General features: G+C 41.7%; 1 protein-coding gene across 6 annotated transcripts in view; it reads left to right on the top strand.

Moving 5' to 3' along the window:
• The window catches only part of LOC110976594 (uncharacterized), a 48,865-nt gene extending 23,848 nt beyond the window's left edge, over nt 1–25,017 (top strand). For 4 of the 6 annotated variants that reach the window (XM_087141768.1, XM_022229997.2, XM_022229999.2 and 1 more), the window contains 2 exons: nt 189–470; nt 22,710–25,017. In XM_087141768.1, the coding sequence (XP_086997894.1) occupies nt 189–470; nt 22,710–23,115 (688 nt within the window). In that variant the 3' untranslated portion in view covers nt 23,116–25,017. The remainder of the gene's footprint in view (nt 1–188; nt 471–22,709) is intronic. The other 2 variants (XM_022229998.2, XM_087141769.1) reach the window with 1 other exon arrangement.
• Nucleotides 25,018–25,110: the final 93 nt, after the last annotated feature.

Raw genomic sequence — 25,110 nt, 5'->3', positions numbered from 1 at the left:
TGTCTGTACTTTTTTCCACATTGTCATTTTGTGTTCAATCAAAAAAGGCCCCTGCCTCCCCCGACCGCAGTCTTGAATCATGGATAAACTGTTTTCTTAAAACTCAGGAGAACAAAAAGTAAGCAGGGTGGGGATTGGCTGTTTATGGATAACATCCTCTCTTTTATGCTGGTCTCTCCGACTAACAGGAAGAAAAAAATTAGGGAGGGTAAGTTTGTCCCGGGCCAACGCAAGCGTCGCTATGGCGACGACGATGCCTCAGACGATGAGGACAGACAGGAGTACGCGCGGAAGCGGCGTAACCATGGCAACGGGGATGACTCACAGAGTCACCGGAGGATGGAAGAGAGAGACTCGGATGATGGCGACAGTGTGGAGATGGATCTTCGGCTGCTGACGAAGCCGGTTCAGCCGCGTCGACCGATGAGGATGTACGCCGACGATCTGGAGGATCAGATCAAGGCAGTGAGGTACATGCTAATGAGAGTTACCATCCCTCCCCTTTTCCTCCAAGGTCAGACTGCTGTCTCAACTTCGCCCTCCCCTTGGCTCCTTCTGACAGGAACTCATAAATTCTACTGATTTAAAGCTTAAGTTCCAAATCCCAATCAATTTTGTGGGACAACTGCAATGTACATGTATAAATATTATACTTGAACCTGTTTCCACATCATCCAATTCAAATGAGCATTCATGTTGGAATTTGGTCAGACTCTCATTATGTTTTTTCCCCAGACAAAGTGTAATGTTTAATGTATGTATAGTCACTCCGATAGTCAGACAGTACATGTACATGTACTGAGCTATTTGTCTTGATCTATGTTGTCTCCTGGTCAAGGAAAAACACAGAGTCCTTCACTTTTTGCAGTTTTCAGTGTGGGGTTTGCAGTTTAGAAAAAGTACACATTGTGCTTCTACACACTGTATACATCCTGAAGTAAGTTTTCCTACTGTGCTATGATTCAGCTGTGCAACAGTTATTGTACATCGAGAACCAGTACTTTACTAGAACCCTGAAATATTACCAGTGACGTCATGGTATTACATGATCACATAGTTTCCCTGTGCTCAAGGGCATGTTTTGTGACCTGAACCACGAACTTGTTTCCAGCTTTGGTTATTGGTTAGGCACTTGTATGATTGGATTATGCCCCTGTGACGTCATTGTTCAAACCGAACAAAAACCGAAGGTGTGAGTTGGTTCAGTGCAGGTTCAAAATGGCAGAAAAGAAACAAAAAACTTTGTCGCTCCTCAAACGAATGAAATTATACATTTCAAAATTTGTTACTTGCAGCAAGTCAAAGAGATACAGTGGAACTCAGCTATAACGGACACGACGGGGTCCACGCTAAATGTTCGGTACAGTGGTCGTTCGGTATAGCGAAATTAACTGCCGAACGTTTTGTTGCCATGTTGAATAGCGCCCTCTCTTGTCTAAATGAAGTGCACCCTATTGTGATACTACGATTTGCTGTTTTCATGATGTTTTTGCCATTGCATTCACGTTTGAGATTTCTAGAAATGTATCTGTTAATTATTTTTGTTTTTTCATGAAATCTTGCGTTACAAAATTGATATTTAATTGAAAGTCATGAAGCTACCGCTCAGGATCGATCTCTGGTGCATGCTGTGGCAAATCTTGGTTGATTTGCAAAGTTCTGCATAATGTTCGGTAGGTTTTGTGCACAAAATATTGGGAGCCAAGGACGATGTTTGGTACAGCCGAATGTCCGGTATAGCGGTGTTCGGTATAGCGGCGTTCCACTGTACTTACTTCTAGAATGTACGTGGAAAAGGAAAACAGTGCCGGTGAGAAACTTGCCAAATACTGAGTGAAAATCATGTTCATCAACAGTGTTTTCTCGTTCCTTGTGCTTTGCCTCTGTCAGATGACGGAACTGTTTCTGGTTCTTGGTTATGTGGGCCACTCTTAACGTGTTCTCGGTCACTGCATTGACGTCGCAAACATGTTTCTGATTAGGGGTTGCCAAACCCGCCCCAGCTTTTGTTGCTGTAGGCAAAAGTTTGGTCATCAAACATACGTCGTGCTTTGTTCATTGGATGGCAGGAGTTACTTTCATGCAAAACATAGTGGCAGATTCATTATCAAATACCATGTAATGATTATCGACTGTGCTGTGCATGGTTTTCGTAACAATGCCGATAGGACACTTGATGCTGGCTTTGCATACTCTAATTTTTGTCATTTAACAAGATGTTGAAGACTTGCCTACTGCACTCTACGTGTATTGGCATGTACAGTGTACAAGTGCTCTTTGTTTGGGCTGTGGCAATGCTTACGTCTTTGCAGCCTGTTCATTGCAGGCTAGTGGGAATGGACAACATTACGCACAGTATATAAACTGTAAGATGACTACGATCCTGCATTTATTGTATTTGTTCTGGATCCCACAAAATGAAGTTTAAGGCCATTTTATCAGTTATTCTGTTTAAGTTTGCATTGTAAAGTTGCTCTTCATTGTGATGTACAAGCATCTTTTACTCTGGCATCTTGATTGAAATGGATATTGTGTAGGTGAAAACTGTTCAGGGTGGCTGTTGAAATCCATCGTGCAAGATTCTACTTAGGGCCTGTAATCTCAAAAGTGGCTCTGGAGACTTGTGACTCATTTTGATGGGTTGGATCATCGTCAGTCAGTTCCCCGTTCATGATGAGCGTAGTCTGAGGGAACTTCTGATGTGTGAATAGAGGAATTTAATTTCTGTCAGTCTGTCGTTACAAGATATTGTTCAGAATTCATGAGTGACCTGTATGGAGCCTCAGGATTCCTGTGAGGCCGAGCTTCTTGATCTGTTGCACCTTGCCAAAATGGGAGGAGAGATTGAAGTCTTGTCCTCTCCTTTATGGCATTCCTGGATTTACCAGGCTGGTTGCCATGTCAGGTTGCCATGTCAGGTTGCCATGTTGATTCAGTATGGCTGTGCCAGATGAAGTGAACCTCAGGATTGCATGCTATTTGAGCCAATCACAGATTGTTGCGTTTTATGTGTGTCCCAGCTTCCAAAAATGATTGCATCGTGTTTCACGCTTGAAAATGCAAATGAACTTTGGCATTGAGAACTTACATGCTTCCAATTCCCCTGAGTTAAAATTTACACAAATTACGCGAATTGCACGCTACCTATAGCACCAGAAATTAAATTTCTTGCACAGAGTTTTTGAGATAATTTCATTTAGGTTGAGGAAAAAAAAATTCACCATAGTTTTTTCCTACCAGAAATTATCAAGGTCAGCAAGTATTTCCCTGGTAATGCATGTGTCAGTCGAATCCGAGAGAGTCATGCCAGTATTGTCACTGGTCGGGTGTTATACAAAATTGAAAGAGGATATTGAGTAACCCAAGACAGGATTTTTGAGGTCCACTCCAGGCAGGGAGTGGGACTGTCATAAGGTCAGCAGTCCTGGTTTTTTTTTTTTTTTTTTTGGTTGATGGTTATCGATGACAGTTTTTCAACATGGGAAACATTTTCCTAGTTCAAAGCTAGTAAAAGAAAAGCCAAGGTCCCATGTCTGATCACACCCAGTGGAGTCTGGATTACGGCATTTTTTTTCCTGTTTATTATATTGTCATTCTCATTTTGTCTAGACATGAAACATGTGCACAGTGGCAACGTTCCAGGTTTCAAGAAACTGATGATGAGTGTTTCATGTTAGGATGTGTCATGCGTGTTAAAAACTCATATACATGTATATACCAGTACATGTATTTGATAGGGCTGCAATACATGCTCTGGCATGTGGCCTTTGTTGAGCTCTTGTAATCAGGTACTGCCTCAGTACAATGTAATTGTGCTTGATTTCGTTCTTATCTTTGAGTCTTTTTTGTAAATCTGGTTCCAACTGGCAAATTTTAATAAACGGCCGAAGTTTTAGTTTAATGCCTTTTTGGAGCCACTTTTATGCAAATTATGCCATGTTTGTAAGTCAGTTCTTGACAGCTGTTCAGTTTGTATATATTCCATGTTGAGAATACTCATATTCATCTTGGCACTTCTCAAAAAAAATTAAAATAAGTTAAAGTTCATTTGAATCGCTTGTAACTTGATTGATGTTTGATGGCTTGCGATGGACTTGTGATGGGCTGGACTACAACAGCAGTCATTGGGAGATGCTGCTTCATATAAAATCACTGTCATGCTTTATTGTGTTAAGCATGGTTTCCATCATTTCAGCTTTGTTTGGTTTCTAAGTTTAGCAGGGTGCATAGAGTTTACGGCTCTGAGTTTCAGTGAAAGTGAAACAGAAAACTTATTGTAAAAAATAACAGGTCATCTTGAAATCTACTTCTCACTTCTCTGAAAAAGTTTCATTTCCTACCTAGAAAGGTGTTCAACAACCAGTTGTTTAATTTGATTAAACATTTTCAGTACAGGCACATAAAACATGTGTCCCGGCCATCGCCATGTCAAGTGGCCAATTTCTTTTGTAAGGAAATTCAGGACTGAGTTGTAAGGGACAGAAATTTGCCCCGTAACAATTTTGTTCCCCATAACTATGGTTCAGCACTTGTGTTGAGCGATTACTTTATGAGTGTACTTTTCTGTGTGGATTGACTTATAGAGCTGCTTATTAAGGATGATTCAGTGGAAGTGCTTTGTGTATTATGCAAGTACTTGAATCAATACGAACCATGATTGATGTGATCCAACATGCCCTGAGCTGTTTTCCCTTCATCCCATGGGGGAGGTCTTGATGATTACTTGGGTAGATTAAGCAGGATTAAGGCTGTCAGGAGCAGGAATGGGGATTTTGGAGATGACAGTAACAATGGCGATCCTGAAACTGATGGTTTGCATAACCGGGAGGGAGGGAGGGAGGAAGGGTCAAAGGGCCATGACTTGGTGTCATACGGGACTTGACGGTTTCTTGCTTTGTCATTTACATATGTGTGCGTGGTTACCCAACGTTTGTTTGCGAGGAATCGGTGTTGTGTCATGTTGCAGTACATGTATGGGGATGGTGTCATACCTACTGGTATTTTACATTTTAAACATGATGTCATTGTCATCTGGCCTGGTGGAACAGAAAGCTACATACAGGAATCCCTAATTTGTTGTGAAATTTGCTGATCTACAGTGGCACAGTCATCACTTGTGTTATGCTTGCATGTACTCTTTCTTTGACTTTGTATTTTCCGAAGCAACATGTCTTTCATCGAGCTCAATCAGGTTGCACATATGGGACCTTAAAGATTTGAAATGTCAGGAATTATGATGCACATCAGTTTTTTGATATTTGTCCTTTTGATTTCGTTCCTGGTACAACCTTAAAACTAGGTTCTTATCTCATGTTCTTCAAGCTACAAGTACTGTACATGTGCATGATGTACAGTGTATGTTGATAATATGTAAAGTATATATACAGGGTACCTCCCAACAGAAACTTGCTGAACTCTTAATAAAGATATTAATAGTAACTCAGCAGTGGAGTGACTGTGACATGGTCCCATTTGGCATGAATCAATTAATTACTTAAAATTGCGAATTTCTGCTTCAACTTCAGAGATCATCAGCATTAATTTGTGCCCATAAATATCCAACTACGTGTACATACTTGTAGGCAACATTTGAAGCAATACTTTGCAGTAGCTGATGTGGATTCTGTCACAACTAAAAATAACACTTAACATCCATACAGCTAAAAGCCAGCCAAAGTCACTTCATAATCCATTCCACCCCAGAAATGGACATCAGTACATTATCACACTTTACTTTTCTCGAATGTGGTCAAGTGATAAAAATCCAAGGGATACTGAACATGAAGAGATAGAGAAAAAGGACCTACTGTGCCCTTTTAATGTCCGCAAAGAAGTCAGTCTTTGCTTTTGGCAGTGAACCTCAGCTTGAAGAATTCCCTTCCGATCTTACAGAAGAGAGTACATGTACACCCCGGCTGAGTTGCCTCATCCGCTTAGGAAACTCTTAAGGGATTGGGGTCGGGTTTCTTCAGTCTGTTCTCCAATTGCTTCCATTTTGACTATAGGGGATACTTTCCGTTTCCTAAGGCCAGCCGGATATGGACAGACGTTGCGGCCGGGTGTGTAGACAGACAGTACTATGTATTTGTATTTATATTAGTCACAGGGCTGTGACATTTAGAAAGAGGGAGATGACCTCTGATTTTTTTCTCTCTCTTTGAAGGATACGGAAGGGAGGAGGGTGAACTGGGGGGGGTGGCTTTGCGTTTTAAGTTTCATTTGTTTAACAGCATTAAAGAACCATTTGGGCTGTCTTTGTTTGCGTGGATCAATGACAAAATACAGAATCAATTGGCATGTACATGTAAGCATCAAAACGTAGTGTTGAAAATGCTTGACAAGGTCAACGCTCAATTTTACAGGGCTGGTAAGCTTATAGTGTATTCTTCAACTCAGCAGATTTAGTTAGCAAAAACAAGAGCCATTTAGAGCCATCGAACACGGAAATATACGGAAAAAAATATTTGCTAGGGTGGAAAAGCTGGTTTCCAGTCAGAATATCATACCGGTACATTGGACATTTCTTGTGACTGTCTCTCTCTGGATTGTTTTTTAGCCGGTATACTGAGGAATATTTTCAGCATGTGAATTAAAGATGGCAGGAGTGCACATACTGTGCGGGGTTACCATACATGTACCTGTCGATGGCTCTGTTTGGTCTTTGGACAGGGAACAATGGAAAATCCAGGTTGGAAGGATCCAACGGTGGCCATTCCCCCCCTTAAAAACAGCACCCCTTTTCCAAATAATGAAAAGCGATTTAGGGGGCCTATTACCTGTCCTTTCCAGAAGTGCATAAGAATTATCACCAACCACAACCCCAGAAAGATCATAGTAGGTTACACAGAAAATTTCTAAAAATGTTGGTTTTCCCCTTAAACGGTTTGATCCTGAATCAGCCCTTGAAGGGAACCAGGGAGGATGCAGTGTACATGCATGTACTATCCATGCACACACCAGTTTGAGATACCGGTACTGTGTAACTGGATCTGTAATTGGCACAAACCACTTGAGTCTTTTTGTGAAGCAAATACTAAGAACTGGATATCAGTGCTTGCCAACAGTGATGCTGTTGTGAACTCCCTCGTCAGTGCTCTCTCTTTCTTCATATGGGCCATTGTATGTTGTGTCTGCAGGCCGTTATTCTCTCTGATAATGTACTTGTGCATGTGGGACGTTGACTGCATGGATAAAGTTGGTCTCCTACTCCATTTGTGAGCGAGTGAGAGCTGACAGCTACTGGTGTACCACAAAATAATTGCAGCGAAATTCACCAGAGTGGGATATGTACTTGTATTCACAACTCGTTCAATTTCACAGTGACAAGTTTTTCTTTAATATTATGCCTGCAGTTTGCTTTCATGGAAAGTGTCAACTAGCCATTACAACCTTACTTAAACATTCACAGTAAGTGTGAACGGGGTAATAGAATTTGTTATTCACTATCATGGAGGATATTTTAGGAAACGTGTGGTTTGATAAAGTGTGCAGCCGCCTAAACATAAATTACGATTCGATTATCTCAGGAAGTCATGATAATCTAATAAACAATTAAAAAAAAATTGCCTTAAAGTAAATAACAAGTTAAATCTCTCAATGAGTCAGGATAAACTGATAAATACTGTCGGTGTGGTTCCACCTCAAGAAAAACATTCTCATCTTTTCATTCAAATTGTGAAAGGTGTTATCACATTTAACCTTTCCTTGGACTGCAGTAGATGTAAAAGACTATAAATAGTTTTTGTCTCTTTACCAAGTCTGTTTGACCTAAAAATAGCCTGTCTTAGAGCGTGATATATTTCAGATCCTCAAAATAAGGGGTCGAGCTTCACGCCAGAGTTACTCCAGCCAGCGTTTCGTCCACAGAGTAGGACATGTTTGTTGTTACAACAATTACTCTGTCAGAGTTCCTCAAAAGGTTCCCCCTTAAGGACCCGAAGACTTAATTTCCCCAGTTGGCTGTCAGAATTGGGGGGACCAAATTTGAGGTGACTCGCTGAGCCTTATCTTGAGGATGACTAAATCGGGCAGAGTTTCCCTGGGAAAGCCAGTTGGTTGAGCTGAAGGAAAGCTTTGCTGGCCGTTTCGGCATCAGTCCGATCCTTTCCTGCCAGACACTGCCTGGGATAGGAACGGCCAGTGCAGTGGCCCTAACTTTTCCTTAAAGGGAATTCTGTTCTTTGAATCTCAGCTTAAATTAAAATTGCATGCTGATCATCATCTGACTTTGACAGGTTAACATATTTTATACAAATAGACACTTTTTGAATATTTAATGACGTTAAGTCTTTTTTTCTCTTATTATGTGTGGTTCAACCAGAGCTCAATTAAGGGAGGTTAGGTTCGCCTAAGACTTTGGCTTTTTCTCTGTGCTTACTGGTGAATCCAACAGAGTGGATATCCGAGTGTGGAGGTTGCTGAAACTAAAGTTATAGATTGCTGAATCCATCTGCTCTTTTCAACCAAATTTACCAGGACTTGATTGCCAACTGTTTAATGCCATTGGATACCGTTTTTATGTACACCAAAGGTTCAATGCTCATACTTCTGCAGGCAAAATTAGAAATCAGAAAAATGTCATTCGATTGATTTTTTCCCCTACAACTTACAGTAACGTTACTTATTGAAGCAAACTTGTGACCTGCACAGCTTGAAAAGTGTATACGTGAGCTGAGTTGTTACTGCAGATTCATCTTCGTGTAGAGCAGCCAAGCTGATCTTTATGGCTAAAGTTACACTGTATCACACTTCTTTATCAACGGCTCCACTGGCTTCCTATTAGGAAACGCATCATTTTTGCGACTGTTTGAGTGATCACGCTCCTCCTTATCTCACTGAACTTATCACTCCGTTCCAGTTCTGATACCAGAATTCTCCCAAACTCGCTCTTCCATTTCCACAAAAGGTTTTTTGTGCAGCTGTTCCTAACCTTTGGAATAATCTTCCTCATAAGATCTGTCACGCAACTTCCCTCGCCGAATTTAAAACATTGCTTGAAACTCATCTTTTCTGCATTTCTTTAATCTCTAAGCCCTTAGTTTATAATTTCTCATTCTGTATTACTTTATTTTATGTGTAAAGTGTTGTGATACCAGTTTGTGTAATAATACTTCATAAGTGCCTGAATTATTATTATTATCATTCAAGTCAGGTCAAGATGAACAGCTGAGAAATTTTTTGTCAGGTGCTTTTCCAAAGATTGGTTATTTTCTTGGAGCTTTGCATCTCCTCCTAAAGCTGGGCAAAATCTCCAAATTGCATAGGAGTTGCTAGGGCTGATTCAGTTCGAGTCATTCACTATTCCAATATTCAACCCTTGATTCAATCGAATATCCGAATATTCGATCTTAACGACCGGCAGATTGTTGATAATTAATACAAACCTAGTTGCAATAATGCAAGATTTACAAGACGAACTATACTTTTTGCCCTGTTGAAAATTTCTATTCCTTTTAAATTTTTAATGAATAATTTGCTCTTTGAATCATTGTAAGATTTCTGTGGCTTTTCGTTTGAATTTGCTTAAAATAAGCCTGTGTAGTGCAATTTTTCTCATTTACAATAAATGAAAATTATTCCTTCCTGCTCATGAATTTTGCATTCGAATATTCAAATTAGGAAAATAATATTTGATCATATTTGACACAGCCCTAGGAGTTGCCCCTTTTAGGTCGCGCCAAATCTAATTGCGCCGGTCTGCTGAAGAGCAAATTCACTCCATTGCTTATCAATATTTTACCATTCCCTCGCCTTCATCCTGTGACTTGTGAAAGGAAACGCAATGAATGTAGTCAAGGCCTCACACACCCTAGCCTCTGGGGCTCATGGGGTATTGACCATTCCCTACAGACGGACATCTTTCAACACCAGTACCAGACCTTTTTGAAAACAGAAAAAGAAGAAAGTTGGGCCACAGAAGGCACTGTTAATTTTTCTTATTCTATCCAGAGAGCCCCGATTAGTCTCCAGATCTACAAGTCTGAGCCCTCTAAAGTCTCCCAGGTGCCATGGAGGCGATACATTGGGCTGACTTGCGTGGATTAGCAGGCAAGAGGATTGGTTGACTTGGGAGCTTATCGAGGGGAAAGCTCCCTAAGTTAGCTCTGTAATGAGAACCTTCCGCATGTGCTCGGGGACTGCGTTAGTACTGGCACGCAAATATTTATAAACATTACACAGCGCAAGGGGCTTCAACTGCTTCATAGTTGTCTCAAAGGGTGTGAGAAGGGTTCAGTATGTGGGCGGGACCATGTGGAGTTTTTGGAGGGGCAGTCACTGCATTTGTTCTTAGACTTCTTCTCAAAATCCTGAATGGGGAGAGGGGCAGAGGTTAAAGTGGGGAAGTGAGCACACCCCATGTGCCTTCCACAAGTTACATTTTGGCAGTGTGCCCCATTTTTTGTATTTTCTAACTTTGTATAAATCCCAACAATGCTTAATACTCTAGGTTCTTAACTGTTGATTTACAATATACATGTGTTCAGGATTGTCGGGGCTAATGTATTTACTCAGATTTTTTTTACTCTGATTTTTTGGTAGTGAATGCATTATTTTAGTCACAAGAACATATCGGTAAATTCTTTGCTAGGATATTGGATTTAAAATTATTTTTACTGCATGGTGACAAATACATAAAATGCGCAGAGTGGGGAATTACAATCCAATCTCTGCAGGATTGGTTGCACCAGATTCTATTCCCAAGCATCTAGTTAGCAGTTTGAATTTTGCAATCCCCAACACTTCATGAAGTTAAAATGGGAAAAAGGCATTTATAAGTGAGTTTGCGCTGGCACATGTATATATTTAGACCAACCATATTCTCATATCAGAATGCCGTCTTAGGTTGTACTTCAAACAAGGAGGTCTTCAACTGGCTAATTTTTAATAATAATACTAACAAGCACTTGTAAAGCGCCCTCTATCTAGCAAACCATTCCGAAGCGCTGTATTATCATTATCCCTGCACATTGGGCTCACACTTCATCTGAACATTCCTGGAACCATCTCAGCTCCCTGGGGAGTATACCAGCCTGGTGCTGCCATTTTGGCGCAAACTGCTAATCATAACCATGTCTGCCCTCACAGGTACCCATTTACTCCTGGGTGGAAAGAGGCATATAGGAGTAAAGTGACTTGCCAGGATTACAACATGCTGCCTCTAGCTGGATTCGAACCCATGACCCTGTGATCAGAAGCTACAAACCCTAACCACTAGGCCACATGCCCAAGTTTTTAACTAAGTACAGGTCTGCAACCACCTATTGTTTTGTGTGCAGTGCTAAATGCAATTTTTTCTCTCACCACCTGTTCAGGATTATTGACAAGATTTTTTATTTTATCGCCATTTGGCTTCAGTGGTAAGCGATGCATGTGGCTGGAACCTGTAAAGGCATCTGTGTGTTCCTGATTTCAACAGGTGGTGTTCCCCCGGTAGAATGCATTAAGCGTTTACTTTCACACATGTTGACAGCAGCGAGCTGAACCACATGTACTCTGTCACAGCTCTCCTGAATGTGACTTTGTGACTGGAGACTTTCTGAATATGATTACTTTAGAGGATGTGTGAGGAATCGTGCTAGACCTGACAGCACCACTGGTGGGGTTCTGAACCAATAATGTTTTCCTTCCTGACAAATATCGCTCTTATGCACAGTCTTTCATTTGACATCTTTTATCCAAAAACTCTTGTGGTGCTGGAGTGACTGTTTTTGACGGGGCTTTTGAATGCAATAGGCAACCAGAGAGAGATAAGATCGTTATTTGTGGCCCTGTTGGCGATGAAAACAGTTTAACAATGCTTAAATAATTAAAGTTGAACGTACTTTATCTATACTCTAAGAAGAGCGCCCATTTCTTTTAAAGAAAGAATAAAAAGAGGATAGTCGTTGGTGCCAAGGGGATCTAGCTGAAACTCTAAGAAAGGTCAGAGTCAAATTAACGGTGGAGCCAGAGTGGGAAGTGGAAATTTCCTGTTGGGCCTCCCCGACCAGTCTATGACTCCAGGCTAAGGGGGCTGCAAATCTCTTTTCCTTGTACTTGGTGCTGGTCTTTGTTGTGACATGTACATGTAGTTGGTGTCAGTGGCTACAGAATGCTACAAACGCCCCATGTAACAGAAGCCTCATATTCCTGTCCTGTTGTGGATGAGTGGGACATGGACATGTATGTTTAACGTACAAATTTCAAAGTTGATGAAGGCTGTTCCATCTTTAAACTTCTGCCAGGATTGTTTTTTCACTTACCAATTTACCTGTGCTATGACACTTGTAATTCATTGGTTAGTGATGCTGAAATCTTGATATGTGGTATTTAAATGTACATGTGTGAAGATGCAAACTCTTACAGTTTGAATAATACCTACATATACACGTAGATGGTACTTGTAACTACACAGACATACAGTACTAAATATTTTCATATATATTGCCTTTCCACTTTCAACAAATGTGAGAAACGTTTCTGAAATGTTCATTATTTCCCAGAATACTTTTTGTGGAGCATACAGAGGTACAGAGCAGTTTACATCTATCAATGGGAATGGGGTGGCTAAGATCAGGTGGGGTTGAGTTGTCATGACAATAGCTAGACTCATGTCCCAACCTAGTCGCCGTCCCTCTCCAGTCAAGCTCTGACAACGTGTTCAAATGTATTCTGGTTGAATCCCAAAGGATCCCTGCTATGGAGAACATGCTGAAGGCTAGCAGAGTGTCTCTTCTTCTGTTTTTAAGTACCCGTACCTTTGCAAGAGAGACCTGAAGTCATCTGGAATAGGCTCCATCAGCATTGCAGATGACAGAGCAGTGTGGGGGATGCCTTGCAGGGCAAAGTGAGGTGGGCTGAGAATGCGAGAAATAACTCCTTGGATGACAAGAGATCCTGGATGAAAAGAGAGCTGGTTCATTTCAGGCACTGTCATCCTTTACTTGCACTCGCCACACACTCCAGACCAGGAAATGTAAAGGTCATTGATCGACCTGCCGACAAAATAGATAGTGTGGTACTTGTAGATTGTACATCATCGTCAGTCGTGACATAGTGATGTTCAAACATCAGTGACTCAAATTGGCTTGAACATATGGTAAATTTAACTTTACTCGACTTGAAAATGGACTGCCGATCAACTTGGCTTAAGCTTCTTGATCAAATGTGACTCAAGTCACTTCCGGATAATGACACAACGTGACATACGGTATTGAAAAACCTATTACAACACTGGGGTGGGGTAGGGACGTATGATTTTTGACAACACCTGCCTAGCAAAAACAATAATACCCACCTGTCAGCCTCCCTCAAAAGGATTGCTTAAGTCTTGCGAATTGTCAGAGCCCTCCTCAAATTTATGAGCATAAAAAAGAGACAGTTTTTGCGCCAAGGGGCTCGTAGGACAGCAAGATGCCGAGACAAACTACATTGTATCAAGGGTGCTATTTTTTGAGGGGGGGGGGAGGCCTGTGTAGCAGATTACATATCACCCCAAACAACGTTAGTGGCACCATTTTCCGGAGCTTTCATGCCTCGGCTTCCGAAGCTGTTTCCCGCTATTACTTTTGGCACTCTCAGACCCCCTGAGAGACACCATGTGGGGGACAGGAGTGGGGTTTTTGCTGTCAAGGTCTAATTACTCCCACATGAGCTCTTTAATGTGCTGTCATGAGTTTTGGGGGTTGTCGTATCATTGCTGCTACATGTATCCTAGTTTGTTGTTTAGAATCGGTAATGCAAGTAAAACATATCTGCTTTCAATACGTTTTTTGTTTAATTTTTTTTTTAATTTGTACATGAACTGTGGATTGTTGAAGCTTCATGAGAATGTATTTCTTAGGTTTATAAGATGTTGGTTTCGTGGAGGAATGATGGGTAAAAGTTTGGATCAGTACACTCAGGTTGTTCGTGGTACAAACAGGATCAGTAAAAGATGCAGCCATAGTGACTGACATTTTCATGTCACTCTGAGGCATGGAGGAGGGGCTTCTGGGTAATAGTAGCAATTTTTTTCTAGGTAAGGTACATGTATACCCATCGTTGGTTTTTATGGTTTTTTTTGTAGTTATTTAAATATGTAAGTGTGCATGAATTGAACCTTTAGGGTTGAGCTTGAGCTGTTAGCATGTGATGTGTAGACAAAGTACATCTTACGTACGCAGTGGAAATTCATGTAAGTGTACAGGTAGTTTTTTTCCTCATCCACAAGTCCCACAGTACCACAGAGACCCACAGGTCTGCACTGGGGTTTGACCATAGATGTTGACGTTGGGAATAGCCTAATGAGTTGGTGCTTGGGGAATATTTGACGGATATTCGACTGGCGCCAGACCGAATTAGCGTCATGTCACGTCGCGCATGTTGCACATGTCATGCCCCCTGAGACCATGTCAGCATGCTTGCATCAGTCGTAATCACATGCTTCACTTTTTTCTCTTACTTTGATAAATCATCCAAAATTGGGTTTTTTTTTAAGGTCACAAATTCACTGTTTCCTGGCAGAGTATCTCAAATGGTAGACATGGTAAAGATACATGTACATGTAAGTATATTCTCAGACCCTTTAGAGATCTACTGGCATAAGCCAATGTGGCCATGAAAACCATATTAGCTGAGAATGCACCAAATTGGTCTAGTATCATTTTTGCTGTCGTAACGTGTACAGTGTACATATAGGCCCTTACACTTTGCTGGTTGGGGTGGGGTGGATGATAGGGGTGGAGAGTGGTGGCCAGTGTTTACACGAGAACTCAAGCCAGGAAATTAGACTTTGTAACTATACCAAAGGATGGTACTTGTGGAAAATTGGGCAGCTGGTGAGGGAGGGGGGAGGAATTTCAGCTTGGATTGGACGTGCAATTCAGTTCTCTTCCATCTTCTGAATCGGCAAGATTTTTTTTTTTTTCAGAACACCTGTGATCACCTGTACACTGTGTCATTGCCATCATCTTTGCCAAGTCACACTCACATGAAGTGCAATCAATTTTCTTCTTTTGTGATGAAGACACGTTATATCTCCCTACCGTGTGCGTTGCTGTGATGATGTCATGTCCCACGGTTGGGGGTGTAACAGCATATCTCATGTACCACGCCGTGGAAGAATTCTCCAAGGCGCTATCCCATACATCATCGAGGGAGCACTAAGTATTGATGATACCTCCGGGCATTGTGTTCTTTGTTTCATAAGATTTAGTCGAGCCTGACTCAAGAATCGATATGCTCTGAAGCCCTGTCTGTATTTAATTGGGATGTCTGGGAGAACCGTTTTGAAAAAATCATGAAAACAAAATGTTGCTATCACAGTGCTTATAGATATATCCATAAATGTTGCTTTCAAGAAAGTTGAAAATACATTGTACTTGTGAACAGCTTGATGCAAGTCGGGGCGTGTGCTAAAGTAACAGCCTTTTGGAGGTTTTCTTATGCATTGAGAAATTTTGCAGCATTTATGAAAAAGGTTAAACAGATCGAATGGTGTGGAAAAATGTTGGTGTGCTGTATGTCGGTCCAGCTGCCCATCATTCTTGAAGGGCCCATTTCTTCAGACAGCACAAAACGAAAATCTTCTTGCACACTTTTGTCGAGAAGGTAACAAAAGATGGAAGCCTTCGGTAGAATTTTGGAACAATGCATGTTGGCCCATCTCTCCATCTTTCTGGGTCCCATCTCTACAGAGTGACACACTGTGACACGTTTTGACAACACGAGACGAACTTTCTTGAATTGAAGAAAATGGAGGCCATTCTGCACGATGCACCCATCCATTTCTCCAAGGATCGGTGCGCACCTGTCCGCATTGTATTCCAATGAGTTGAGTGAGACAGCATCCATCACCCATAAATTAGATTAGGTCTATCTCCAAGCAGACCATTTTCACATGTGGCACAGATCTCAGCCTGAATGCCCCCTTTTCCTGCCCAGAAAATTCCTGCAGATCACCATCAGCAGAAGGCTTACTTGGAAAGGCTGTTGGAAAAATATTGGTGAAAATGTCCCCTTTATTTTCTCTTTTTTTTGGAGGGGGGGAAGTTAGAGGTGCTTGACAGGGTCCACTGTACGTGAGGCATCAGTCATTTTGATAAATTGCTCATTAAGGCCGTGGATTTATGAATTAGTCTCTTGATGCCTCCCAAGTTTGAGATTTCCTGAGCGGGAAATTGACTGTGAAAACATGTTACAAGAAATAAATTGCTCCGAGCTTGAGAAGGCACTCAGGGTCAGACCCTTTTTCCCCATATTATTCAAAGTCGGCCAACGCCTGCTTGCTTTCCTCTCGCTTAAGGGTTCCTGTTCGTGCTAGCTTCAGTTTTTCTCTGGAACCTCGTTACGGTGTTCTGTAGGGTCCCCCCAAACTAACTAACAACATACATGCAATGTGCGTGGTGCAGAGCATACCAACCGGGATTCCATTTTGGGACAAGTGTTGGTGGTGCTTGTTACCCAGACTTCAAGAAAGTCTGGTTAGCTTCCACTAGGGAGACTGGTGAAATGCCCTTAGGGCAAGGCGCTTTAAACTTGATATGCCCGGTGGTTGAACTACATTGGTATTTTTATACATGTAGCTGGTGGCAATCTAGAACATGTTTACAAGGCCTGGCATGCACGTTCTTCAGCTACATGTACATGTAGAAGCCTTTACTTTTTGGTCGAGTTCAGGTGGCCTGTTCTTGACCCAGGTTTCTTGTTCTCTCACTTAAATGGTGGGAATACTACCCAAGAATGCTGTTCTCGGAACAGGATCACACACAATCTCTTCGTCAGGGTTGTACAGGAACTCACACAAAAACTCATCAGATATTGGTATTTGAACAGCCACATAAAATAGCGAGATGGCTTACAAAGCCGGAGACAATGGGCAGTTTTGCATACTTAACATTAATAATTTTCATAACATGGAAATGAATGGTCCTTTTTAAATAGAAAAGAACTCAGCTCAGTTGTCCAAACATTAACCCTCAAAGAACAGAAAAAAAACATGGATGCCGCCATGTTGAATGTTGCTTGACACTAACTACCAGCTACTTACATGTATAACTGGTTGTATGTTCCCGGCTTTCGAGCGGCCGACCCACGAACAACAAATCGAGCTGTTCACCAACATTCGAGAACAAGCCGCCCAAACTTTGCCATTATTTTGAGCTACATGTACATTATTGTAGTGCATGGGAAATGCCATACAACTCCTAGCTCCTGGACCAAAACATTCGGACTATTTGAGAGTACGGTATTTAGGTCCAGTAGCTGTCACAGTCATGTGATTAAAACAGAAATAACTCCCTTTTCTAAAAATTTCCAATGGTCCGAAAATTTCTAAACCTACCGGTATTTTGTTATGTTGTTATCCTTTTATTTATACAGTGTATAACACACTTTTTTCTCTGATCTGCCTTTTTTGTTTTTTGAATATGTGTACTTTTTGCCACTATTGTGCAGTGCTTTATAAGATGAATATTTAGATTCTAACCAGCATGAAAATGCTACATCTTAAAATAGATGATAGGGCATCCCAACATACTTGTACATATAACATCACATGCTGTTGGTAGCCGTGGCTACCTGTCCTTGCAGAAATTGTAAATGTCAAGAATTGATAGGTCAGGGAACCAGTGTAGGCTGGTGTTCATCTTGGTGTGCACAAACCCTGTTGTTGAGTTGCAAGGAAGCACACTTCAACATTGGTGCACATTAATGGCGTCCACAGTAATGGCGTCCATCATCTCTCCCCCCTTTCAGCATGAGATAGTACGCGTACTTGGGCAATGTACTACCTGTAAGTTTTCACTCCTGTTTCCTCCATGTCATAGAACAGTGTAATGGAAACTCTTACACATTTGGAAAAGTCAACTTAGATGCAAGGAGAGCACTAGTCTCAGACAGTATACATGTACATGTAGTTTGCCTTCATTTATGGAGTTAGTACTGCATACTTTTGGTTGGTTATCCGTTTCTGTTTTAAAGCAAATATTGTCTTTGCTTTGCAAATTTCCCAGCTTAGTGGCTTTAAGGAAGGCCATGTTCAAATTACTTGGCTGAGGCTAGAGATGACGCAGAAGTCTATGGTAGTGGTTGTAGACAGTTCTTATGATAGAGTCGTGTGTAATTTCAAGCCACTGCCAAGTGATTCGGAAGCGGCCAAATTGGCCCAAAGTGTTTAACAGTCTGTTCAACCCTGGATGCTGTACTACAGGTTTTGCCAAAAATAACAACCAGCTTTTTACATGTAGTTCTTCAGACAGATTCAGAAACTTGCAGCTTGGTGACTGAAGCCTCTCAGTGGAAGTCTCGGTCCACTCTGAAAACATGTCATTACATTACTTTATCGTGTCTGATTTCAGAGGATCCCAAAATCTTACCAGTGGAAAAGGCAAGGGGAGTCTGGGTTGAAACTGAAGACTTACTGTGATTCAGTTTTTCAATTAGAAAATATGCAGATAGTCCCTCTTTGTTTGACCTTTTGCTAGAAAGTAGAAGGAAATTCAGCCAGGGTTTGGAAGCTGCGATTTCAGCACAGATAAGCCCCCTGACTAATCTATCATGAATGCCCGCCTTTCATTTGGCCTGCCATGCCATGGTAAAGCAGCGGCGATGAGTCAAGGCCCTGTTGCATCGCAAATGAAATTACGACTATCGGTGACCCGATCAGTCCCTGGCGCATGGCGTTGATTTGCCATCCAGAGTTCGTCTTCCTGCAACACGGGCTCACATGGCCGCCAAGGATGTGCATATCTTGTCATCCCACATTACCCGGCAAGCAAGTGATGCGTTTATCTCCGTGGTGATCAAGGGTGGTGTGGTATCATTGTCGAGTTGGTGATTGACGATTCGTAAAAGTACGAGAAATGAGACCTGACTTTGATCACTTCCGCACTTGTGGCATTCAAGGGAAACGGTGTAATGCCATCTGTTATGAACAAAATTTCAATGTTTGTTCTGTGTACTTCTTTTGAAGAGCACTTTTTCAGATTTGAAGTTTTCAAGGTCAAGGTGAAGTTAAGTAGGTTTGCGGTAGCACCATGAGAAAGTATTTCCTTGGTGAGTATGTGTGGTTCTGAACATTACCTTTTGGTTCTTTTCAGAACCACAAACACTCACAAAAGAGAGATTTTCGATTGGTGCTACCGCAAATTTATCAATTATCAGAGCATCAATGTCAAAGGGCTTGTGGCAATTCCTGTCCTGTCCGTACAAGAAGAGATTGTGTTGCTGCTCCGATCTTTTTTTGTTGGTGCTGTTGACGCTGCTGTTGTCACTTGTGTTGCATTGGCCTGTTCTTGATTAAAGTTTACCACAATGAGACCTTGTGTCATATCTGATAGCATCCCAAGTGATAAAACCTCCTGGTTGTGCGTGCTGTCATTGCCAAACTTTTGAGTGGTTGAAAATTTATTGCAGGTGCCAGTCCCAAAATGCCGGAGGGCTCCCCAAGAAGAAACAAGCCCTATCCTGAAAACTACAGTCTGATTAGGGGAAAAAAATTCTCTAGAGAATCTTCAGCTGTGCATTATTATCCGCCTTGGGTAGTACAACAGCACCCTTTCATCAGTTGAACAGAGCCTTTTTGGTCGGGAGTGTTCGTTTTGCTGGTACAACGCGCCTGTAACACGTGCATTTTGTAGTCATTTGTGAACCAGCGAACTGCAGTTCCAACCAAAAGAGCTGCCATTGCTGGGAACATTACGCCCTCTCTTGGTCTAGGTCTGGGCTCATTGCCCGTGTGAAGATTTCTTAAATGTCAAGTCTGCATGTTTCTTGTGTCAAAATAATACTCCTTTCACCTGTGAAGTACACGTACATGTATGTGTACATACAGTGTGCTGATAACCTGTTAGCCATATGCTGCCGGGTTTAATTTGAAGTTGCATGTCGTATTCTCGGGGGATTTTCAAAATTTTCCATTTTCGAAATTCCTCAAAAAATCACAACTTCATTCACTGGTTGTTTACACCCACACAAATGACTGTCTGGTGGCTACTCTAATCTGACAGACAATATCTATTGGCGCCCGAGTATTTCAGCCGGGCCCGCCGCCTTGTAAAGAGAGCCCAGATTGTGTGGTGTTACACATTATTTTCTTTTGTTCCCAAAATTGGCCCCGCGCACTGCTGGGGTCTTTTCGACCGCTGACCATGCAGTGTTATTTGTATTGCTCATCCCTGAACCACTGGAACGCTTTTGTCCCCTGTGGTAATCCGCTCGCCTTGAATGCCACAAACAGTGGTATAATCATTCAAAACAATGACGGATTTCCTTTGCTATTGACAACTGAAAAAATGTCGACAATTCCCAGTAGCCCGGTCTTTTGTTCCGAGTACGGTCTTTTGTTACAAGGCCAAGCTCCTTTGTCTGTTTTCGGGCACCCCGGCTTTGCGTACAAACCCAAGATACCCGGTACCGGGCACCCTGGCACGAAGTTATTGCATTTTTTAAAAGAAGGAGGTAGAAAAAAAGAGGTGTTGACAAGGTACCTGGAGGGCAAATAGGGGCACTCAGCAGAGTCAATGACTGCTTTGTAAATTAGATCGTTTCCGACTTGACACCTAAGGTGGAGATTGAGACTATCAAGCATCCCGGGGGGAAGGGCGGGAGTGTAAGGTCCCCTTTGTGAGCTAGAAGGTGATAGCATATCGAGAGAAACATGGCCGTCACGGTCAGCACAGGCTTCACATTCTGATTGGAGCAACACGATTGCGTGGACATGCTGAGTGTTGTTTGAGTCTGGCTTGCATTTATCGCAAGATTGTCAGCTGCACCCATCCAGCATAACTGATGGTAACCAATCTAAGTAGAGGATGTAATGGCTGGATTCAATTAGTCTGAGTGCTGTGGTTGTAGCTGTTTCTGATTGAGCCCATTCTTATAACTGGGATGAGAATCATTAAAAAGTTAGAGATTTACGATTGTCCCGTAAATCAAACTGATGCACTGAGTTTCACCCCACTGTTCCTAATTTCCCCTGCTGTGGATATCTGCACGTACACGGTTGTCTGCTTCACGTAGCGCCGTCATGTGAACATGTCTCCTCTCTTACAACTTGCAGCAATCTGTCACCTCTTCCTCGTTTGCCCAACTCGCTCCCCCCCTACCTATGCTCCACTGACAGGCTTCCCTCAATCGAATTCTCACCCTTCTTATGTCCCTTTAGACCCTCTGTGAACCATGGTTAAGTGGTTCCACATGGGCCGCCTCCCCCCTATGCTTCCCCACACCGCGCTGCTTGCGTTCACCCATCACGCCGTCTGGTTATTCCACAGCAAAGCGTGAAGCACATCCTGAATTTTTAGCTTTACTCAGCTGTGAGGGTTATGTTTTTTATGTTATTAATCCGGGTTTCACTTTCGACCCCAAAGGCATTGAAGAAGGCAACACATCTAGTTGAAAGGTCACTTTTTTCCTGCTTTGCCAGAAAAGGCGGAATTGTTTGGACTGGGAAAGGGAAATTGAGTCAAGTTTTTCTGGGTAACCATTCTGCTTGTTATTTCATTGAGTTCTAGTTTTAATCTGACCCCAGCAAGGATTTCATCCTTTACTTGAGCATTTGCTGTGGATGTACATGTACACCAATGAATAAATATAACATGTACGGTGTAGCATACGTTCTGGAGGAATTTTAAAAGTGTATACATTTAAATACATTTATGCAGTTCTAGGCTTGACCTCATACATGTATTCTGACATTGAATCTGACATTGTGCTGTTTGCTGTGGGCATTGCGGGCTCCACCTTGCCTCTACTCAGACTTCCCCAGATCTCAAATGCGCGGCAGCATGGGACGTATTCGTGCACTTGTGAATATTTGAGTTGACCTCATGCTGGAGGTCAAAAACATAACAAGGCTTAGATTCTGTATCTTGAGACATTGGAGATGTGAAAGATTGTTGTTGAAAGTGTGCCATCGGCAATACATGGTAACAGCATTTGTCCCAGTAGGGTGTTTTGGTTGCCCCATCGGTAGTGAGCCAATACAGATTACTGTCAGAAAGCCTTATGTTTCAAACTACGAAATCATATCAATCAATTATAACCAGCCACTACATCATGCACTATGTGACTGCAAAAGCTGTATATCTCGTTCGTTTAAGTCACCTCTGAACACCGAGCACTGTTTCTCTCAAGTCAAGATCAAAGATGAAGTTGTGCAGATAATTTTGTTCTGTATTTAGTTTCTTATTTTGGATGACCAAACCAGACTTTCCCACAGCAGGGCTCTATTTAGGGCTTGCCTAAGGGTGCAGCAGGCTAACTGATTTTATTTCATATTCTAATCATTATTAATAAGAGGCAGATACATTGTACTTAAAATCTCACATGAACGCTTTGTACATGTAGCTTTTTACAATCAAAGCACTATCCGCATACATTCGTTTATGCTGAGAAACTTCAGAAAAAATAAAGGCGTTGCAATGTACAATGCATTGTACGACTTCATAGGAATCTGGTGGTCTATCCAGGGCAAAATAGGATTTTTTCTTTTTAAAAAAAGCCAATTTTTTTTTTCATCCATAAAAGGGTGCTCAAACCCAACCCTTTCCCCTGAAAGGTGATTGTACCGTTTTGGAAGTATCATTGCTTAAAAAAAAAGGAAACAATTTGGCAACATGTCACGAATGTGGGAGGGGAGCTTCCCCTTTGCCTCACAGTTGGATGAGCCACTGATTGCAATTGAGCATTCCCGTTTGTGACTCAAGTTTCTTATTTGGTTTGATTTGTCTGTTCACTGTTTGTCCCAGTAGAAATAAGCCTGCGGTTGCAACACCCCAGATGACGGATGCCAGGGAAAGGCTCAGAATGAACCACCCTGTAGCCACCAGCAGGCAGGGTCTCCTAGCTTACCAGGCCAGTGACGACAACAGTGGCAACAGCGGCAATGAGAGCGACACGGGGGGCGGCTTCCTCACGGGCTCCATTCCCAACCTGAAGATCATGCTATCCAATGACGGCAATGCTTGGGATGATGACGACGACGATGAGGAAGATGATGACGATGAGGGAGATGACGCGGGAGCGGGAAATGAGGTGGCTCCACCCAGAGGTCTCCCGGATCTCAGGAGCCGGCTGAAAAATCGGCACTCCCATCCACACATCCTAGACACCCTTCCCTCCTTGTCAGTACAGGTGGATCGAGATGATATCTGATAAGACAACAATCACAAATCTGAAATAGCTTCTCCCTTTGAAAATAATTGATCTTGACCTGTACATTCAGTTAAGCAGATTTCCAATTAAGAAAGGATACTAGAGAAAATGTATTACGTAGAATTCTTTTTTAAAAAATTGCAAGTACTTGAGATTTGCAATAGAGATCCAGGTGCCAACTCCAGATTGCATTTGTAAATATACTGTTTTAAGAATACTCCATTCTTTTTCACAAGTGTCTGATAATCTGTAAAAGTTTGTAACCTTCTATAAACCCTAACAGTCCTCAGTCCTCCAACAGGTGAAGGATTGAAGACTGCTGGGGTTAATTATGACTTGCATTTTTAACATGACTGTCTCCATTACTGGGATGTAAACAAACTTGTGGGGCTCTCCTAATCTATGCTCCCTCTACTGTGTAAGTGTAAAGAATTTATTTATTGCTAACGGGAACTATTGAGCAATTTCAAAATTGTGAAGTTTCATTGATGATGAATAGAGATGAACTTATGAAGGACAGGTGTACTGTGAGCCCTGAGAGGCTTTGAGGTTCAGCTATTACTTTAGCTACCAGAAGTCCCAGAACTCTCCATAGTTCCCCTCTGGGGAAGATGGAAGATTATCAATGGCAAATACAGGGTGTGTGCCCTCAACTCTTAGAGGATATAAATAGATAAAGTTCCAGGAAATGTGCTTAGACACATCCCTTCTGATAAATATTGATGTTTGCATGTACATGTACAAGGAGAAATAATTTTGCCCACATTTTCCCCCGGCCAAATGTCGCTGAATGTTCAACAGTGGGCCTGAATTTGAGCACAGTCAGATCCAAAAATGTGACCAAATCCACACAAAAATCACTCAGATTCATCCCACCTCAGCTTTAAATAGAGAACTTTATCCCATTTCCTGATTTGCAGTGATAAAGTTGAAGAAAAACACCATCAACAAATTTCATCAGTAGGGTCTGGAGGCGAGGGGCATCAAAGTTTGTCTCTACTCCTTAATGGATTTTCTATTTAAATTCAGAATTTTGTCCATTTATAATTCACACATTATCATAAAAAATGGCTTATGCTTGCCGACTCTAGTACCTGAAGATGTAAAAATATGGAGTTATATTATTAAAGGATGGGGTAGCAGATGTGTATAGAAATATTCTGACAGAATATACTCAAATTAGAGGACTGGGAGGATTTAATAAAGAGTAAAGATATCAGTGGGCTGAAAAATGGATTTATAGACATGTATTTTGTGCTCATTTTTGTTGTAAGATTTTATTTCACAACAGACTTTTTTGTTTGGATGGCACATGGAATTTTTAAGTAGCAGAATAGAGCAATTGCCCTTACAAGACATGTTTCCGCATGTGGCATTTTTTAAAATTCAAAATGCCCGCAAAGACAAATCGTTTTGAATGTGTTGGAAATTCAGAGGGAAATTCTGTACTCTTTTTTTTTTAAGTTAAGCGGAGGCATATTCACTGAAACTCAATTTTTCAATCCTTGTGCAGCTTGGTAATAGGCATGCAAGAACAACATTCCTTGCAGACTTGACGGATGAAGTAAACGTGGACTTTTTATCACGAAAGATCTTCACGTTGAAATTTGTTGGGTTCTTGCCTTCTGCATAACCTTTGAACAAATTGCTCAGTGGAAAGACTGAACACCCAATTCAAATTCCAAATGGGTTTTATAGTATGTGATATTGCCCTTTTTACTCGTCTGGTGTACGTGTAAACCGTAAGATGTTTCTGATACCATTAAGTCCACAGCTGTAAAATATTTCGGTTCTTAATACATTTGTAAAAATAAAAGAGATGCTGCTTAAAGCCGTATCATGTGGACACCAGGTTCATCCAAGTTGGGATGGATAGTCCACTTGCGGCAGTTTACAGCACAACCGAGTCTCATTTCAGTCAATTCTTTCGTGCTCTTTTTATTTTCAAGTGAGGAACTCCACAATTTAGTTATGGACATTACATGTAAGTTAGGA

This window comes from Acanthaster planci, linkage group LG09 (genome assembly GCF_054643075.1).
Source record: "Acanthaster planci isolate LZ-2023a linkage group LG09, COTS_SCS, whole genome shotgun sequence".
Classification (NCBI taxonomy): Eukaryota; Metazoa; Echinodermata; class Asteroidea; order Valvatida; family Acanthasteridae; genus Acanthaster; species Acanthaster planci.
The sequence above is the reverse complement of the archived record's forward strand: the minus strand, read 5'-3'. Positions and strand labels throughout refer to the sequence as shown.